The sequence below is a fragment of the Sinocyclocheilus grahami genome, unplaced genomic scaffold, assembly GCF_001515645.1.
Source record: "Sinocyclocheilus grahami isolate Dianchi unplaced genomic scaffold, SAMN03320097.WGS_v1.1 scaffold118.1, whole genome shotgun sequence".
Taxonomy (NCBI): Eukaryota; Metazoa; Chordata; class Actinopteri; order Cypriniformes; family Cyprinidae; genus Sinocyclocheilus; species Sinocyclocheilus grahami.
The window spans coordinates 1,177,224-1,196,839 of NW_015505297.1; the positions used below are offsets into that span (position 1 = coordinate 1,177,224).

General features: G+C 39.2%; 1 protein-coding gene across 1 annotated transcript in view; it reads left to right on the top strand.

The window, feature by feature from the left end:
• Positions 1-19,099, top strand: part of LOC107589666 (MAX gene-associated protein-like) — a 24,082-nt gene extending 4,983 nt beyond the window's left edge. Inside the window, exons 2-22 of the mRNA XM_016278168.1 lie at positions 5,546-5,551; positions 6,670-7,813; positions 9,121-10,945; positions 11,460-11,532; positions 11,624-11,734; positions 11,834-11,953; positions 12,050-12,142; positions 12,266-12,906; positions 13,019-13,313; positions 13,511-13,701; positions 13,920-14,024; positions 14,109-14,145; positions 14,626-15,044; positions 15,180-15,429; positions 15,622-15,930; positions 16,626-16,928; positions 17,514-18,262; positions 18,368-18,531; positions 18,685-18,730; positions 18,843-18,962; positions 19,052-19,099. Coding sequence (XP_016133654.1) covers positions 6,735-7,813; positions 9,121-10,945; positions 11,460-11,532; positions 11,624-11,734; positions 11,834-11,953; positions 12,050-12,142; positions 12,266-12,906; positions 13,019-13,313; positions 13,511-13,701; positions 13,920-14,024; positions 14,109-14,145; positions 14,626-15,044; positions 15,180-15,429; positions 15,622-15,930; positions 16,626-16,928; positions 17,514-18,262; positions 18,368-18,531; positions 18,685-18,730; positions 18,843-18,962; positions 19,052-19,099 — 6,978 coding nt within the window. The 5' untranslated portion in view covers positions 5,546-5,551; positions 6,670-6,734. The remainder of the gene's footprint in view (positions 1-5,545; positions 5,552-6,669; positions 7,814-9,120; positions 10,946-11,459; positions 11,533-11,623; positions 11,735-11,833; positions 11,954-12,049; positions 12,143-12,265; positions 12,907-13,018; positions 13,314-13,510; positions 13,702-13,919; positions 14,025-14,108; positions 14,146-14,625; positions 15,045-15,179; positions 15,430-15,621; positions 15,931-16,625; positions 16,929-17,513; positions 18,263-18,367; positions 18,532-18,684; positions 18,731-18,842; positions 18,963-19,051) is intronic.
• The last annotated feature ends 517 nt before the right edge of the window (positions 19,100-19,616 follow it).

Sequence of the window (19,616 nt, forward strand, 5' to 3'; positions counted from 1 at the left end):
AACATTGTTTCTAGTTGATCTAAAATAAAATATGCTATATAAATAAATATTCTCCGTGAGAGCAGAGCCCAAAGCTCGTGGCCAGTGGTGTTTGGACTGGAGCAGCGCAAATATTTTACTCTATCGCTTTGTTTTAAGCAACGGGGGCGTCCCGGGGCTCGAAATGCTCAGGGTAGGAGGGGGTAGGGATGCTGGGTGTAACTAAAAAGGTGCCATTGTCCGTTGAGGTCCGGTTGGGGAGTTACGGAATGATCTCATATCGCATTATCTTTTTAACTGTTTATCTCCTGAACTGCATCTTTCTTTACCACGCTATTCAGCGCCAATCTCGCCGTGCAGTCAATTTCACTGGTTAAGGTTAGAGTCAGGTGGTGGGGTAGGTTTAGGGGTTAGCATTTTTTGTAGCATAGTGTAGGAAATCAACACTTTAATTGACACACCAATGAAATCTTTAGAATCAGCTGTGGGGCGGAGTTTGCACTGAAGTGGATTAGGGGGGAAAATTACGCATGCGTGTCATGTGCTTGTCTGTCAATGAGAGGAAGGCACGCCCTATTTTGGAGCTCCCACCCCATTTTGGAGTTCCCGCCCCCATTTGGAGATCTCCAGGCTGCAATTATACCCTTCTCGAAAAATGGCCAACAACTCTGTATTACGTATGCCAGGACAGTAGTTGGCGCTGTTACCTTGTTAGTAAACAGTACCTGTAGGGAAGTGACGATTATATGTTGTATAAGATGCCTCTCAGCTGTTGGTTATAATATTGATGAAGTAAATCCACACTTTGCTGAAGAAGCGTTAGCAAACTCTTGAGCAGCAACAACAGTACCATGTACTCCGCCATTATTGTGTATGTTTGTTCGCGCTTGCCTTTAAAATCAACACGTATTGCGCATGTCTACATACCTAACACGTACTACGCATGCGCATGACGTCACCGTTTTCAAAGATTCCCGTATTGGGTGTTTACACGGAAACGATAACGGTGGCGTTTTCAAAAACGTGCACTTTGAAACCCGTTTTCAAAAACATGCGTTTTCAGGCCCCAAAAAACAGCCCCATTGTCATGTAAACGAACAGGCAAAACACATAAAAAGTTTCCAGTTTTTGGCTGAAAACGTTGTCGTGTAATCGGCCCCTTAGAGTCAGAACTGTGATTTTATAAAGTGTAAAATGTACATCTCTGTGCAAATGTGTATTTGCTGGTACAGTGCCGGCATTTTTTGTGTTTTGTACGTGACGTCAGTCACGTCCTGGGACTCACATATGTGGTGCCTTTGTTTTTAAACAGCTTCTACACATTTTTACGTTGCATGAAGAAATTCCTTTGGATTTATAATGCATACTATGACATAAGCTCAGACTGTCATTGTTATATTTGTACTTAAAGAATGTTCCAGTGTTCTGTCAATTTGTGCTACCCTGTCAGATTTTGCTACCTCCCATTAAAACCGTGGGTAGTACAATTCGACAACGAAAAATGCAACCTGTAAAATTATGGTTTATTAACATCTACACCTACCACAACCCTAAACCTACCCTTACAGTAATGCAAATAATTAGTGTTATATTTGCGGTTGAAGCTAGAAGGGATACAGTTACAGGAAACCAACAATAAATCATTTTTTCTACCGATTCAATTGTGTTTTATTAAAGTCTACACCTATGCCCCAACCCTAAACCTACCCTTATAATAATGCAGATACATTAAATATTGTTCAGCATGAGAAAAAGGACACAATATTGATATGCGCAGTAAACCTTGGTAGGACAATCTGACGGGAAGGATAAAATGTCAGGACACCTGGTTAAATACAAGTTAAACTGTATAAGCTGTTGTATAATGGAATTATTTCTATATAACGGTGTATTTGTAGCAGGAAAGCACATAAAAGATTTGCCATCAGTTTCACGTATGATTAATAATGCCATAGAAAATAAGTGACTTGTCCAACAGCTTGTAAAAATGAACAAAACATGTGTTATGTACATCGAGTGATTGCACTAGACCTCCGTTGTAAGCATGTTACCATCATGTTACCAGTTATTTTCTATGGCTGTTGCATTTAAACCAGATCATTCTGTTAGCCTGCACAGTAAATCTTCTTTAGAGCATTCTGAGGATGGGATTTCAAGGGACAACAGGTTTTATTACCTGCAAATTATTTGTGTCATGCTGTATGTTATGATTACTCAAACAGCAAGAATTGCAGCAGAGAATGAAAGCTGTTTTTTGCCAATTGTGTTTTTGTGACCTGTTAATGAGTTGTGTGTATGATCTCTTCAGTGGACGTTTCTAAAATCAGCTTTTGTGTTTTAGTTCATTACTGTACAACTCAGTTTTATAGTGTTAGGTCATGTAACAATTCACATGTTGTGAATAAATCTGACACATCATTCAGTGTTTTTAACCCTAGTAAAGAGGGCAGCCTAATCATCTCAAAACTAAGAAATGATTAGGTTGATGATGTTAGCACGCCTGTCCTCTGACGACGAAACCAAGTAACGGCAAACAAACGAGAGAACGGCATTTTTAATGGAGAATTGTAAAAAAAACAAAAAAAAAACAAAACAAAAAAAAAGAAGGTTTTGATGGCAGTGCACTGAAGAAAAGGGCTTTGGCAGCATCATGAACATAATCCGCGTTTATGATCCCCTCAAAAAAAATCTAGGATGACGACTCTTTGCATTTGTGCCGCTTTGTTTCAAATCAGATTAAAAAAAAAAGGAAAGTGTTTTACTTAACGATAACCGTCATTCGATAAAAACCGATGCGGTGCGAATCGAGGCAGCCATGACGTAAACAAAGGCGTTAAGTAAACGCATGCGCAGTACGATCAGCGAGCCTCTCGTCAGGCAGCGGCAGCGACGTGCTGACGTCACTGCACGCACGTAAACCTCCTTACTCCAAACTCACTTCATAACGTCAGTCGAGTGTTTAAAATGAATCCTTCTGTGAGATGATGTGGCTTCTTACACAGAAAGGCACGCAACATAGATCATAGTATTCTAAGCAGTGATAAAGGCATTGCATTATAAATATACTTTATTTTAATGAAAATTATAATAAGAAGAACTCTGATAAACCGTATATTGGCGTAGTCGTTTATTAGTCGCGTTGAATCTTCTGTTTATTCAGCTGCAGCGATAGGGATTTCCTGGGTTTCTTCTGCGAGGTGTATTTGGAGTTTCAGCGCGAGAGCGCCCTCTGGCCTTTGGATGGAGATTTACTGCTGATCACAGAACCGTGCTACACTGAAAGATACGCATGATAATCGCAGCTTCTGTCGAATCGCGATGTCGATTCCATTTCGATTTATCGTGCAGCCCTAGCACAAAGTATAAAATAATGCGTTACATGCTCCTATTTTAACAATAATGTACAAGAGTTTGTGCCATATTGGGAATATAGTCATGCAGCAGAGTGACTATATTCACAATGCAGCATGGCCTCAATGCCATATTGATTTTAGAAAAACATTACTAAGCTAGTAGTTGTTTTCATTATTACTAGGTAATTAATAATGATATTTATTGAAACAATTTTAAGTAAGTTAACATGACATGTTTGCACCAGACAACATTGCTATATATAGTAGTTGCTTTCAAGAACACATTGCTAAATATAGTATTTTTGACCAATCAGAAGCCAACAAGAATTCATATATATTTATTACAGGCCTCATAAGTACATTGAGTAAATTCTATACATTCGCTTGGTCTAGGCTATATTTGCAGGGTATTTATAAAGTTCTGAAAGTTTTAGTTCTTTTGAAAAGCAATTTAAAGATTCATACTTTCATACTCAATAGTTTTCACAAAAGCTTTCCATGACATTTTTTAAAAAATAATTCTGTTTATAACTATGTTCAGTTGTGGGTTAGTTAGTTACCTGTCATTTAGGGTGTCATATGACCTGTTTTAGTACTTAAGTTATTAATAAAATATTCTGGATTAGAAGAGCCAGGTCGAGTCATGTCACAGGTAGGACAAAACACAATTCTCCATTGAGATGATAGTCTAATCACCATACAGACGAAAGATAAATAAAAAGGTTTTTGTACTTCTTTAAGAATAAACAAAGTGTCATCTATGAGCTTGCAGCAAGACTGAAGTTTATTATGCAGTTTCTGGATATCTAGCAAAAAGCTGCCTGTACCTGTATCTTCTAGCCTACCTATGTGCTTTGATAATTCTTGAAGGTTTTGTTTTGCTGCAAATTTAATGAAAAATTTGTGTATATTGTCCCCATGATCAGTCAGCTGTGAGACTTCTTTGCAGCTACTCTAGTATTGCCTGTCACAACTAAGTATTGCCTGGAAACTCAGTCACACCCAGTATTGTTTACATTTAAAATGTAGTTTTTTTTTCTTTCTTGTAGTAGTTTTTTATTTTTATGCTTAATTTGAGACGTTTTTAAGTGATACATTAAAACCAATAATACTCTTTTGTACTTAATTCACTGTCCACTGTTGACAACATAACACAGGTTATTATTATAGCTGACCATTAAAACATCCTAACTCAAAATACCATTACTTTGTTTTTAAAATGGTGCAACTAGTAGCACCAAATGGAACTGCAAGAATAATAATGATTGTTTCCAAAGAGGTTTCCTTGTTTATGTACATACGTCCGTTTGTCCCCATGCATATGTTCAGTGTACACATGTATAAACTTAATGAAGAGAAACGACAGGACCTCCAAAATGGAATTATTTCTTTGGAGACTAACATGTTTCAAACATGACTTAACTCTATTTTTTGCCTTTTGATTTTAGCCTCACTAAATTGAAGTGAGTGATGTGACATGTGGCCAAGTATGGTTACCCATACCCAATTAGTGCTTTGCCTTAGTGTGCGCGCACACACACACACACACACCGTGAACACACACCCGGAGCAGTGGGCAGCCATTTACACACACCGGGGAGCAGTTGGGGGTTCGGTGCCTTGCTCAAGGGCACCTCAGTCATGGGATTGAAGGTGGGAGAGAGTGCTGTAGATTCACTCTCCCCACCTACAGTCCCTGCTGGACCTGAGAGTCGAACTCGCAACCTTTGGGTTACGAGTCCGACTCTCTAACCATTAGGCCACGACTTGCCCATATTTTATGATAGTGAAAGAGGAAGTGCTATATTAGGCCTATTTGATAATAGTGAAGTTGCAGTGTCTACATTTTGTTAGTTTAACTTGTAAATTTTGGGGTGAGTAGTGGTCATGACGGAGTCAGAGGTTTATATGCTGAACTGTTCAAAAAAAAAAAAGTGTACTGACCAAGTGGTTGAGCTAGACTCGTGGCAGTCAATAAAGGACAGTAGGTGAATGTTACTCAAAGTTCCTGTTTCCACTTGTTATTAAGATGTGTTTTCAGAGGTACAATCACAAGTGGTCAGTCAAAACACATTACTGATTCCAACTGGTAATACTCCTGTAAATACTTGTGTTCAGATTTTGTCAAGACATTCCCCATAAGCCTGAAAACAGTTTATCGGAACGTCAATACTATTATTGAATGAGCAAAATAATGTTCCACAGCTTACGAGCGAAAGGTAAAGCAACCAAATGAGGATAAGGAGGGCGGCTGTAATTTAGCTAGTTACAACACATCCCAAAATTGAATGTTGACCACTTTAAAGCAAACCCCTTGTGATCAGGGCCCAGTTGCATAAACTTAGCCTCTATGTTAAGACAGTGTCTTAAGTACTAGTCTGACCAACTAGCAGTTAACCAAAGGGTAATCAGTCTTATTTTTTGGATTCAACTTAGACTAATGTACATTTTTAAGTAAATAAAAAATATATGACCTGCCTTAAAGAAAAAATTCGCTGACTAACTTTTAAGACTAGTCTAAACCTTTTATGCAACCGGCCCCAGATCATAGAAAACAATTTAATACCAGGTGGAAACAGGGCGAAAGTCAGTCAGTGGTTGCCATGAACTGTTCAAGGTACCATAGCAGTATATTTGATCAATTCTCATTCTTAAGGCAACAGATCCCTTTGTAAGTGCTGAAAGTATTCTTTGTATCAGTTCCTCCATATGTTTACAGTTCTTTTTGACTTGAATGTGACTAAATACCAAGGCTTATCATTTACTGTTTGTCCCTTACAGAGCAAGAGGTAGATATAGACTTTTTACGTACAAGGTAGCCACTTTCATGCAAAGTTATGTTCCATTCCTGCACCTGCCTGTAATTTTCAAGTGTAGCTGACTCAAGTGTGCACAAAACTCTGTTGCGAAGTGGATTTCCAGGAGCAGGGTTGAATAATATGTCCATGATACACTTTATGTCTAGGACTTAGATGTCCTCGCAAGTATTACCTTGAGGCTAATGTAATACTTGCGTATGACTTACCTATGATGGACAACCTCTTGCAATGTATGTAGTCCAATAAGCACCATACACTACATGCATTAGTTTTGTCTTTCAAACTTTTCAATCATGGTGTCAACCGTTTGACAACAGACAAGGTATTACATTTGTGGAATAAATTGTTGTCCTCACATATTTATGCATATAGGCCAAGCAAGGCTGCAACTAACTAGTAGAGGAGTAATCTAGGGAGTAACACACAATCACTATATAATGTAGTTGTTAAGCTTTCCAGTTGCTAGCTTTTAAACATGCTTTGACCGTGCCATGTCATGTATGTCTTGTTTTTTTAAGGATGTAGACCTGATATACGCTGAGGTGAGAGATTCGGAAGCTTTCCAGATGACTTTGTAACTCCCATGGCAGATACAGAGAAGCAGGGAGCAATGGTGCTTCATGAAGAAGGCGTGACTGCCCCAACACTGGCACCTCCCACTATCTCTCCACCGCCCATCTTTGTTGTCCTTAAACAGTTGCAGACTGGTGATAGTGGGAAAGACAAGTGCAGCCTGATGGCAATTAGTGAAGCAAATAAAATGGTGAAATCCTCTGTTGTAACAGGCATCCATCCAACATCATCCACTTTTGCAGACACCAACAGCACCGCACAGTCTGAGAACTTGCCAGCAGATGCTAGATGTAAAGGCATCACTGTTACACTGGACAACAACAGTATGTGGAATGAGTTTTATAGATGTCAGACTGAGATGATTCTGACCAAACAAGGTCGTAGAATGTTCCCCTACTGCCGCTTTCGTCTCTCTGGAATGGAACCTTTCCAGAGTTACTTGTTGGCAATGGATATTGTTCCAGTTGATAACTACAGATACAAATGGAGTGGAAAAGGATGGGAAACCAATGGGAAGGCCGAGCCTCATGTTTCACGTTTATTTGTACACCCAGAATCCCCTGCTACTGGCCTACACTGGATGCAGTACCCTGTTTCTTTTTACAGACTGAAACTTTGCAACAACTTGGACCAAGAGGACCATATTATTTTGCACTCAATGCACCGATACCTTCCTCGACTTCATATCATACCTGCAGACAAAGACTCTGAAAACATTCAAGTTGACAGACCCAATGTTGTAACTCTAAGTTTTTCTCAGACAGAGTTCTTTGCGGTCACAGCCTATCAAAACCTTCGCATCACCCAACTCAAAATTGACTACAACCCCTTTGCCAAAGGTTTCAGGGACGATGCGGTCAATGCTCGATCATCTAAGGCCAAGAATGGAATGTCCACTGAGGAAGCAAAGAGTGAGCTCAAGCTAAGCAGGGAGATGACAACTTTGAATAATTTAAAAACTCTGTTCATGAAGAGAAATGCTACTGTTAAGGTCAGTAAGGATCAGAATGTTCCCAGCCCTACAAATGGAGAAAGGAAAGCTGTTAATGGCGATGCTACCATTGTAGATGCAAATGTTCCAAGTTTGTGGTAAGTAGTTTTATCAACATACATTTATCAAACAGAATCAGATTTACACAAGAAACATACTCTACACAAGTGTTTGAATGCTTGACCAACGCGTTGTCCTGTTGTATGTACTTGACATGCATTCTTGCATTACAGTAGCATTAGACCTCAGTACTCAATATAGTTCCCTTCAAATTTTTGTGCAGTTAAAGGGATAGTTCACCCAAAAATAAAAATTCTGTCATTAATTACTCACCCTCATGTCATTCCAAACCCGTAAGACCTTTGTTCGTCTTCAGAACACAAATTAGGATATTTTTGATGAAATCCAAGAGCTTTCTGACCATGTATAGACAGCAAGGGAACTACCACGTTCAAGGCCCAGAAAGGTAGTAAGGACATCGTTAAAATAGTCCATGTGACATCAGTGTTTCAGTCATAATTTTATGAAGCTACAATTATGAAGCTTTATTCAACAATTTATTTTCTTCCATGTCAGTCTTCGATGCGCATTTACAAGAGTACCACAACATATGCGTGTGGTGCTGTTGACGCAGGAGCCGGCGTTCTGATGTAGAACGTCCATCTCTTAGTTCATTGTCTGTATATTCTGGTTCAAATAAGTAAGGCTGGGCAAAAAATTGCAAGTCATCCATCCTCTCTGTCGAAATCTTCAGCCATGCTTACGAAAACTGTTTTATGTACAGCGTGCATCTTCCTCTGCTTGTAAACAAGATGCAGCGCATCTGGGTTCTATGTCAGAACACCGGCTCCTGCGTCAACAGCACCACACGAAAGAGAAACTTTTTTTTAATAAAGTAAAAATAGCTATATTCTATTAGCTATAGCTAATAGAAATATTCCCGTAGCTTCATAAAATTATGGTTGAACCACTGATGTCACATAGATTATTTTAATGATGTCCTTACTACCTTTCTGGGCTTTGAATGTGGTAGTTGTGTTGCTGTCTATGCAGGGTCAGAAAGCACATGGATTTCATCAAAAAAATATCTTAATTTGTATTCTGTAGATGAAGGAAGATTTTACTGGTTTGGAATGAACTGGCTGTGGTATTATTCAGGTAGCTAGCCATAAACATGTTGACAATTTATCTAACGTTCTCAGCGAGATTCTCTTCAAGTGGTTGATCCACTATGATATCAGTTGGCCAGAAAGAGAAAGAAGTACTCAAAGTGTTTGCATTCACATACTTGCATTGTGTGTTTTAGGCTGTAGCCTGCATATAAAAATATTTTCAGATATTGTACATATTTGCCAATTTTGCCAAATTTAACAATGTTTGTCTTTTCTCTCCCGTTCTCTGACAGCAGCAAGAAGCGCCCATCGTCATTGGCATTCTCAGACTTTATTAAAGGTGCTCATGTGAAAGTAAAAAGGTTATCACTCGAGAATATCACGAAAAATGGCGTGGTCTTGCAAACATCCACAACAAGTGAACAAAAGGAGGGAATAGACATATCATCCAAAACAGAAAATATACTACAAGTTGTTAGTAAAGATGAAACTGTGGTAGGTGACATTCACAGATGTAAAAGCACAGACACCTCCTCAAAAACAGAGTTGAAAATAGATGAGAATAAAACAGAAATGCATGACTACAAAGCTGACAAGATTACATTGCTATCCTGTGACCAAAATGATGAAAAGGGGATGGAGACCCTTTCTTCTCTGGACACTGAGGCCAAGTCTGAAGCAAACACAAAGAAAGCTTTACCACATAAGCGGCCAGAACGTGTACCCCTACCACTCCTTGCTCAGTTTCTTAAACAGAGAAAGTCTAAGACGAGACCTACTACACCAAAACCTAATGTTCCCAGCTCATCCTTAGACTCTGAAAAGTCCTGTGAACCTGTCTTAACCCCTGAAACCTCATCTCCCTTGATGTCTTCCATCCCTTGTGTTACCACTAACTCCGATTCACAACCAGTACTTGCCTCATTATCTGAAAAAGTTAAATTATCATCAACAACAGATGCAAGCAACATAACATCTCAGTCCACTACGTTATCATCTCCATCAGCAACTTCATCCCCTATATCTGTAGAAACACAATTATCTGTTAGATTTTCACCTTTCCTGATTTGTAGTGATACATTAAATGCCCCAAACACTACCTCTCCCTCCAAACCTGATCCTGACCGAACACCTGACAATGTCTCTAGTGTGTTTCATAATGGTGATGTTTATATGACAGATCCTGACAACACACTCAGGTCTCAGTCAGACATTTCATCTCTCCCTACATGTGACACTTTGCATGACACTTGTTCACCTACTTCACCTGAAGTTAACATTGACTCTGCTGACACACCAACTGTCCCTTCTGTCACTGCATCTGTTTTTGATGTGCCATCTAGTACAGACAATAGCGTTATTCCTTACCAGCAACTTGCATCAGCGCCTGAAGATACTGGGAGCGAATCCATTTCTAATTGCCTCCTAGACACTTCCAAGGGCTCTTGTCCTGAGCTTTTTTCTGAAGAAGTTCCTCCACACATTTTGTTCACACATGAAGAATCCCTTTCCTTGCCATTAGATGACCCATCTTCCCCAGACTTCTCCTTACCCAGCCCAGCTCCTTCTTCTCCTGATCCATTTCCACCAAGTCTATTCTGTGAAAGACCAGTACCTCCTAGAAAGACCCTTGATTCTTTTCCAGAAAGACTATTGGACTGCACAGGTTCTTTCTCTCCTGACCTTTTCCCACTAGGTCTATTCAACAACAAGCCAGTACCTCCCAGAAAGATCCTTGATTTTATTCCAGAAAGACCTCTGGATGGAACTGTAACTTCAAGAGAATCATTGTCACCAAGTGTCCCTAGTGGGCCAGAATATCCCAGGGAAACAATTGACTTGATCTCTCAAAGTCAGTGCTCTGATCGAACAGGCCCTCTTAATGACTTGCAGCCTGCAGTTAGTTGTGAGACCAATGTTTCTGATCACATTGTTCCTGAACCAATTAAACATTACTCTCATGGAAGCACTTTCAAGAAATTCAAGGCTAAACAGAAAAAAACAGGAAAATTGAAGTTCAGTGAAGATAATGAGGTGTCCAAAGGACCCATATCTGTTCCAATGCAGCCCAGCCTGGAGGATGTTGAAGGCCAGTTGTTTATCTCCTTCTTGTCAAAGGTAACACAAATAACATGTCAATTTACTTTAGAATATAGAAAGAAAACTTTAAAACCATCAGCCACCCAAAAATGGAATCTCACCCTTATTCCAAAACATTCATATGATGATTGTGCCAAGCTTGATATCAATGAAGTCATTTACTACTGCCTCTCTGGTAAATCATTGTTACTGACATAAAACCTGAGTCAATGTGTATTAAATATATACCATATTTGAATATACAAATCCAATAACTGAATGTATTCAAGTGTGACGTGGAGGGGAAATAATTTTTTTAAGCAATGATTTAAAATGTGGCCTGTTCTTCATACAAAGAATTTGTTTAACTTCAGAAGAATTGTAATTGATGGACAACTTTTACTTTATTTGTTTTGCTTTATTACTTAAAAATGTTTTAAACAATATATTTTTTTATTTGACCTGGACCTGTCTACAGTACACTTTCTATTCATTTATGACAGTACGTCCTTGTGACATTCTATGTGGTTTATATACCTTAATTCTGAAATAGAAAGCTCTTGAGATTCACCTTGGAGATGATGCCAAAACGGAGACTGCACAAAAAACCACAGAGAATCCTGATGGTAAGAATTAAATGTCTTATCGTGATTAATGTAAAGGAACCACTTTGAAGTTAGCAAATGTTTTATTTATATATATTTTTGCTTTAAACAGGGGCCAGCTATGAAAATATAGAGGAAAAGATTGAGGAGCTAGAGAAAATGCTTTTATGTGATCTGAAAGTCATGAGGCACAGACAGGTCATTCATCCGGTGCTACAAGAAGGTTTTTGATTTTGAACAACTTTACAAGTATCACAATTGTATTACCATACATTATACAACAGCTCAATAAAGTTTTAATTTTAATTTTCTCTCATCATAGTTGGATTGAAGTTGAATCTGCTTGATCTCACCCTGGAAATTGACCTGCAATATCTGGGTGTGCAATTACCCATACCCCCTCCTGTACTCTCACCCGAAAGAAGTTCAGCATCATCTCAAGGTAACGGATCTTAGTAATATTAACTAACAAGCAAATAAATCATGCCTGAATTATGATTCAGGTTTTCATTGTCATGAATGCATTTTCCCTCTGTAGTCCGGTTTGTTTCAAGGACAGGAAAAACCACTGACTTCACCAAAATTAAAGGATGGAGAGATAAGTTTGCTGGCTCAGGATCCCTTACCGACGGTATGCCATTTTGTCAGTAATTCATTACAAGAATATATCTTTAATATGATATTAACTAACTTGAAATATTGATATGATAATGCTGCTAAAATAATGTGATTTTGAATTACATTTTATTTGCAGGCATGTCAAGCACAGATGCAGGACAGAAGAACCTCTCCGCATTTTGTAGTGACATGCTGGATGAGTACCTGGCCAGTGAGGGCAAACTGATAGATGAACGAGCTGCAGCCTTATCCCAGACTGATGTTACGCATGTTGCATACCAGCTACCCACTAAGAGCACTAGCTACGTTCGTACCCTGGATAGTGTACTTAAGAAACAAGTACCAGCTACCTTATCCACAACATCCAATAAAGTCAAGCCAACTTTCAAGCTCAAGGAGGAAAATCAATCTAAAAAACACTTAAAGTCAGGTATAGGAAAGCAAACAAAACCAGTGCTTACTGTTAACAAACCTGCTTTGCGCTTGAAAAAGCCACAGCAAAACAAGAAATATAAAACTAAGAAGGAATCCAAGAGTTTGAGTGCTGAAAAGCCTGCTCTAGAAACTGCTGCAGTGGTAGCTTTTAATAAGACTCCCGCGGTTGAAGTTTCTGGCTCCACGCCATCAAGTTGTGCAGCTGGACGTACTACAGGTTTGCCTAAGACTCTGGTGAAGCTGATGGATGTGGAAGATGGAGCAGTGTGGGAAGGCAAACACCGTACCTATATCACAGAAGAAAGGGCAGCCATCGCACTAGCCACTCTCGTCACCGCTGAGGTACAAGTCAAAGTGGAACTCATCTTAGTGTGTAGTTTGATTGTCAATAATAACAGAATGTTCTCCAAAACACCTTACATTCTTCCTAATCTCTTTTTCTCTCTGTTTTAAGGGGGTATCAAAAGGAAACCCTGATGCCATCAGAATTATAAGACGACGTGCACCACCCTGCCTCAATGTATTCTGTAGGCTTGGCTGCGTGTGTGCCAGTCTGGTTCACTTAAGGCGACATCATCACTGTGGAAAACCTCAGTGCATGTTGGGCTGTAGCTGCCTACGACGCAAAGTTGTTGCACTTAAGACCCCCAAACAGGAGGAAAGTGCAACAGATGAGTCTGAACCTCAGCGAGTGTCAGAGGAGAACAAGGCTAAATGGAGGAAGAAAAATAAAAAGAGAAAGACTTATGGTCAGTCTATAATTTATTGCAATAGCAGTACTGTTATCATTACTAACATTTGACCACTTTGCCCATTATTTTAACATAATATTTTTGTATCTTTCCAACATGCTTGTATTGCTTAAAAAGTTGCTTTGAAACAATTTGTATTGAGAAAAGAGCTATGCAAATGAAATTAATTGAATTATGTTGCCCTTCTGCTGCAGTACTGACAGATCCGGATACAGCACCTGAACCGGCTAAACGTGTGAGTACATTATGGGATCGAAAAAGAGAAGGTTTGGATTCAGAAGTTCTTTTCTGTCCTCTTCCTCTGAGATCCACCTCTCCAGCACTCTTGTCTCGAGAATTTCAGCATGACCTGGAAAGCTTTTTCAGTCCTTCAAAACAAAAAAGGGTGAGACACTCAGACTTATAGTTTTAGAAGACATTGCAACCATAACATCAGTTTTGATCACTGTTCATTTAAACACGCTTTAATGGCTTTACTATTTCATGTGCAATTTTCTTTCCATTATCGATTCCTTGTATTTGTCATTTTTCAAATTAGCTCGGTTTCGTAAGTTCATTGATGTGTACACTTTGATATCCTAAGTATTTCCTTACTTTATTCAGATGGAAGAGATAAATTTGAATATGACTGAGGACAATATGGAGAGCGAGCTTACATGTGCTCGTTCGCGACCGTTTTCCTCCGTGTGCCATGATAAACAAAAAATGGTGAGATTACATGAAGGATGGCACATTTTTGGTAAATACCATGTGAAAATTTTACACTAACTAAACCTTTTGTAATTTTTGCAGGTTGACCAACACCACATCTCACAGGTCTCTACACAAGGTGAGTTTTGTTCTAACTGGTAATTAGCTAATAGCTGGTGTTATTATGGTTTGTGTCGGACAACATATTGTCAGGTTCAAGGACAAGTTTAATGTCTTACAAAGCTGGTCCTTAACAATTTGAATATGACTGAGGACAATATGGAGAGCGAGCTTACATGTGCTCGTTCGCGACCGTTTTCCTCCGTGTGCCATGATAAACAAAAAATGGTGAGATTACTACATGAAGGATGGCACATTTTTGGTAAATACCATGTGAAAATTTTACACTAACTAAACCTTTTGTAATTTTTGCAGGTTGACCAACACCACATCTCACAGGTCTCTACACAAGGTGAGTTTTGTTCTAACTGGTAATTAGCTAATAGCTGGTGTTATTATGGTTTGTGTCGGACAACATATTGTCAGGTTCAAGGACAAGTTTAATGTCTTACAAAGCTGGTCCTTAAATTGAAATCTCCTTTTTTCCTTCCACTCACAGATATCGAGGAGGGAGAGCTTGTACCTCTTAATTTGTCTGGCCCTGCCAAGCGACTTGAGATTATATCCGAATGCAGTTGGGCTAGTACAGACACCAGAAATTATGTTATGCGGATAGTATGTGAGCACATGGCTCAGGATCGTTTGAAGCATCCTTTCTGGATTGGCAAGTACTTCATTCAGCCAGTCTCCAAGACTCTACAAGAGAAGGAGGATGGTTCTGTCGATACATACAAAGTCATCATCTCTCAACCTACAGAGAAGAAAACAGAAGACGAGAAGGTTCTGCAAAACAAAGTTGAGCTGAAAAAGGATGTAGAGACGAGTGAGGTGAAAGGTCTGCCCTTCCTCTCCAGGTGTTGTCCTGCAGGCTTGCTCAAGGCTGAGAAAAAAGCACCTGATGCTCCAGGACGGATAATGGTATGCATGCAATTATCTGATAAAACCATTTAGATGTATTGGAATACACAATAGCATAAAGTAAATTTAAGGTGTGGTTATTTTCGAATGGACTAGAACCTGACCTTTAAAACCTGTGATCAATTGTTCTTGCAGGTTAATGGAAAGACATACCCACAAGCTAAATTAGAGTTGGGAAAGATGGGAGCTTTGCACCCTGCCAACAGACTGGCAGCTTATATTACAGGGAGAATATGTCCAGTCAGTCAGTCTGGACCTAACGTGGCAACAACATCAACTGTTACAAAGGCCTCTATCACATCCATTCCGGTCTCTACTGTGTCCACAGTAACTACAGTTACCAGCACGTCTGCTTCTACAACCACACCGCTCATCAAGTCTGTAGGTAAGTCAAGAAAAGGTTCGCAGTTTCACCTCCAGGCATTTCCCCTCAAGGTTATTGACCAAAATATTGGACATCTAGTATATTATTGAGCAGTGCATATCACTGATACATTTGTGCAGCTTTACTGCATGTGAGTATGTGCATAACTTAAGTAGCAGACTTAACCTGCTCCTTAATTTGTTTTTTGCATAGTGACCAAGCCCCCAGTGGGAAAGGTCTTCACCCAGTTTGTGGTCAACCACATCAACTCTCAAAATCTGTCCAACACTAGCACCTCACACTTACAGCCTTCTGTTCCAAAAATTGTCATCCCCTCCTCCATGTTGATGAGTGGCAGGGAGGCTGGGGCTTCTGGGGTGGCTCTTTCTTCTCTTAAAGCAGGCTTGGTTACCCAAGTGTCTAAGCCCTCAGACTCCACAGGTAGCGCCAGTTTTCCCACTGTATCAAAAATCCAAGCCCCTGCCATAACCATCCTCACTAAATCACCCAGCCTGCCTCTGGGTAAGCCTGGCTTCCTTGGTTTGCCATTGTGTGTCTTTGCTTCCCCCTCCAACAAAACTTTGGCCATGCATCTACTGGGAGAATGTAACATACTTGACCTTCATATGGGTCTGTGCTTGTGATTTAGAGCTTGCTATAGCTTCAAAGTATGATGCTGGATTACTTACATTTTCCTATGTTTTGTATACCCTTCCTTCCCATGATCTTTTTTTATCATCATTTGTGACTGCTATTGTAGACTTCAACAAAATCTTTGATTTTGATATGACACATTATATCTTCATGTCAGATCTTTTCTCTGTATAGACAGAGATGTAAAGATGTGTGGCACTATGTCTACAGTGGTAAATGAAAATATGAATCTGTTTTGATTCCTCTGGATTCATTCAGCATTGTGTAATTTATGGTAATTGTTTTGAACATTACAAATTAATCAGACCATGTTTAACAAAGCAACCAGTCACACATTTTAAACTACCTTTCAATTTGTGGTCACATAGTGTCTCAGACCATTTGCAATGCAACTGAGGTGTTTTTCTGTTGTGGACATAATGTGTCACCATCATCATTTGTTTTGATTGTGGGCTAGTTTGGTGCTTTGGGCCTGCTGACTTTATATGCTTCACAATGTCATTTCACCAAGCAACCAAGTCCAATGTTTAAGTTGCCATAATAAACATTTTCCCTTTTTTCAGGTGTGTCTGGTCTAACCCCAACAACTACTGTCTCTTCACCTGGATCAACCACTCCTGGAAAAAAGACTGTTTATATCACAGTTATGTCCCATAGTACAGGCCTCACCAGTAGTGGTCCAAGGTTTACAAAGCCTGTCACACAGACTCATCCCCCACAGACCCCAGGCCAAAAGGTGCTGCTTCAGGTGGTGAAGACAGCTGATGGCAACACATTGTACCGTAATCCTAATGGCCAGCTGTTGCAGTTGGTGCCTCTAAGTCAAATCAAAGCTATCAAACCCAGCCTCCTATCTCAAGGTCAACGTAAGTGGTTCTGGAATACCATATTAATTGGTTCAGGAAAAAAAGTAAATATAGATGTATAACATACATTTGGCAGACACTTTTATCCAAAGCCACTTTGCATTCAAGGTACACATTTACATTTTGTTAGTCCATGCTTTCTCTGAGAATCGAACCCATGACATTGGCATTGCTTGCACCATACTCTACTTTTTGAGCTACAGGAATGTATATTAGCCTTATATATAGTTATAGTTGTATATTGTGTATATATAGTTAGTTTTATAGCCATTTTGTTAAAAATGTAAACTAATAGCAGCTCCAGTCTTGAAACTTCACATAAATGGTTACACAGATTTCAAGTGTTTTTGAAATGGTATTTAAATTCACTATTAGTGGTTTAATTTGTTAGTGTTTTGCTGGCAAACACTGTTTAATTTCAGAATTGATGTCATTTTTACGTAGCATGTTCTAAACATTATTTTACTGAAATCCGGTGAGAAGTTCATAAACTTGTTTGGAGAAATAGCAAAACAAATGTATGCTTATCCCCAAAAGGCATTATATTTTTATATTAATTAATAATTATGTCTTTATCCCCCGCAGCAACTTTTATTCGTTTGCCCGCACCTACTGCAGTCAATCCAAAAAAGCCTCAGGGTGGCAGCGCTACCATAGTCACATCTTCCAGCCCAACGCCACAAATGCAGACAAAGCCTGCTGTCACTATACCAGTCTCTACATCTTCATCTATGAGTGGCAAGCCAGTGACACTCACGTCATCCAAGACGGTCTCATTGAGCAGCCTTCCTTCTACCCTTAAAGTTGTCCCAGGCTTTCTGGGACAGTCTGGCACTTGCACATTAAGGATTCTCCCACCAAATCCTGTTCAAAACACTGGAATTATCATTCCAACTTCCTCCCCTATCCTCCCTCAGAGTGGCTTTACATTGCTTAAGCATGGAAGTTCAACGCTACCAAACCAAAACTCCACTAAGTCTGAGACTGTTGTTTCTGTTAGCTCAGTTTCAACAGAAGGGGCAGTCAGTCATGTCCGTAACCAATCTGAAATGGATCCTTCTAAACAAAAAAGCTGTGACGGTTCTGAACTAATAGCAGAAAATATATCAGAGCTTCCATCTTCTGCTGCCTCCTCTCCAAATCCCAGTCAGTTTTCTGGAGGTGGTTCGAGTTTGGCTGAAGCTGGTAACAGAGCTAATCCCAAAGTGAAAGAAACACATTTTAACATCGCTCCAGTTTCTGAAGAGGAAGAGATTGGTTCGGACGTAACAGAATTAACTGATGACTCTGACCTGTACAGTGATGATGACAGAGAAGATGCATGTAGTTTGAGTGTAAGAGCTTTGTAAAATTTACTCTTTTCACCTTTTCTGAATAATTTAATGTAGCTCAACAAACTATTATATTGTTTGTTCAGGCTAGTTTTATTTTTTATCCAGGGTTCTGATAAAGAGGAGAGAATGTTGGATACAGATGGTTTGGGCTCTGAGATGAAAGATTATGCAGAGGTGGTGGTTGATATTGAGACTATTGAAGAGTCTGCCGAGGAAAACTATATTACCAAATTTCAGGCATCTGCATTGAGGCGGAATCAACATCAGAGGTAATGCACATCTGATTATGTGGAAGTGTAGTTTGCTTCTTTTTTTATGTTTTATTTTGGTATTTAACCTGATTCATTTCTACACTACGGGTGCATTTAGAAATAGATGCTTTGCTTATAAAAGTGAACCAATTATTTTTTAACTTTTTGCAGTGACCAGAAGCACATTCATGATGAAAGGTTGGAGGTGAGGGTCAAGGTAAGTTTTATCCTCTGTTTCACACATACATTTTTTTAAATGACTGATCCAACCCTGTCTATGTGTTTTGTAATATATTTCATGCATTGTATTATAAAATATCTTTGTACAGAGAGTGAGGCTGGAGAGAAAGAGGCGCCACACACTTAAAGAGTGCTTTCTTAAACTTCATGCAACACTCGGAAAGCCTTCAAAAAATCTTAAGACCTCCAAGATGAGAATCCTTACAATGGTTTGTTGTTGGTTTTGTTTCATTTCATGCTTGTAATCACATTGAAAACATTTTTTTTTATGGATTTTTTTTTTTTTTTTTTTTCCAAGGCTCAAAAAGAGATTGAGTCCCTGGTTAACCATTTCTCAGAACTGTAATCTTATATCGCACAATTCTGACTTTGTAACTCGCAATTTTGAGTTTATATCATGCAATTCTGAGAAAAACACTTCAGAATTGCAAGTTTATATCTCAGTTCTGAAGAAAGATACAATTTTGAGGGGAAAAGTCGCAATTACCTTTTTTTATTTTTTAATCAGTGGCGGAAACAGGCTTCCATACTTCAGTGATATTCATATGGGTAAAATTTGTTTATTTTGCAATGCCTCATTTTCAGTGGATTCCGCCAACCTTCCAAATATCACCAATGTTATTTCTCTGGTTCCACCGGTGGAGAATATGTATTTATTTGTTTGCTGTCAAATTCCTGCTGCTGTGGGCACCACCTGTTGTGCCTCTGGTAAATCCAAAGACTTTTGTTGATTTGACGTTTTTTTTGTGTATACTCAAACTACTAGACCAGCTAGATGTCTGACTGGGTTTGCTAGCAATTGTGCATCAACTCTTTGTGGTAATAGTTGTGAAAGAAGCCGTTTACTCATGCTAACCTCCATA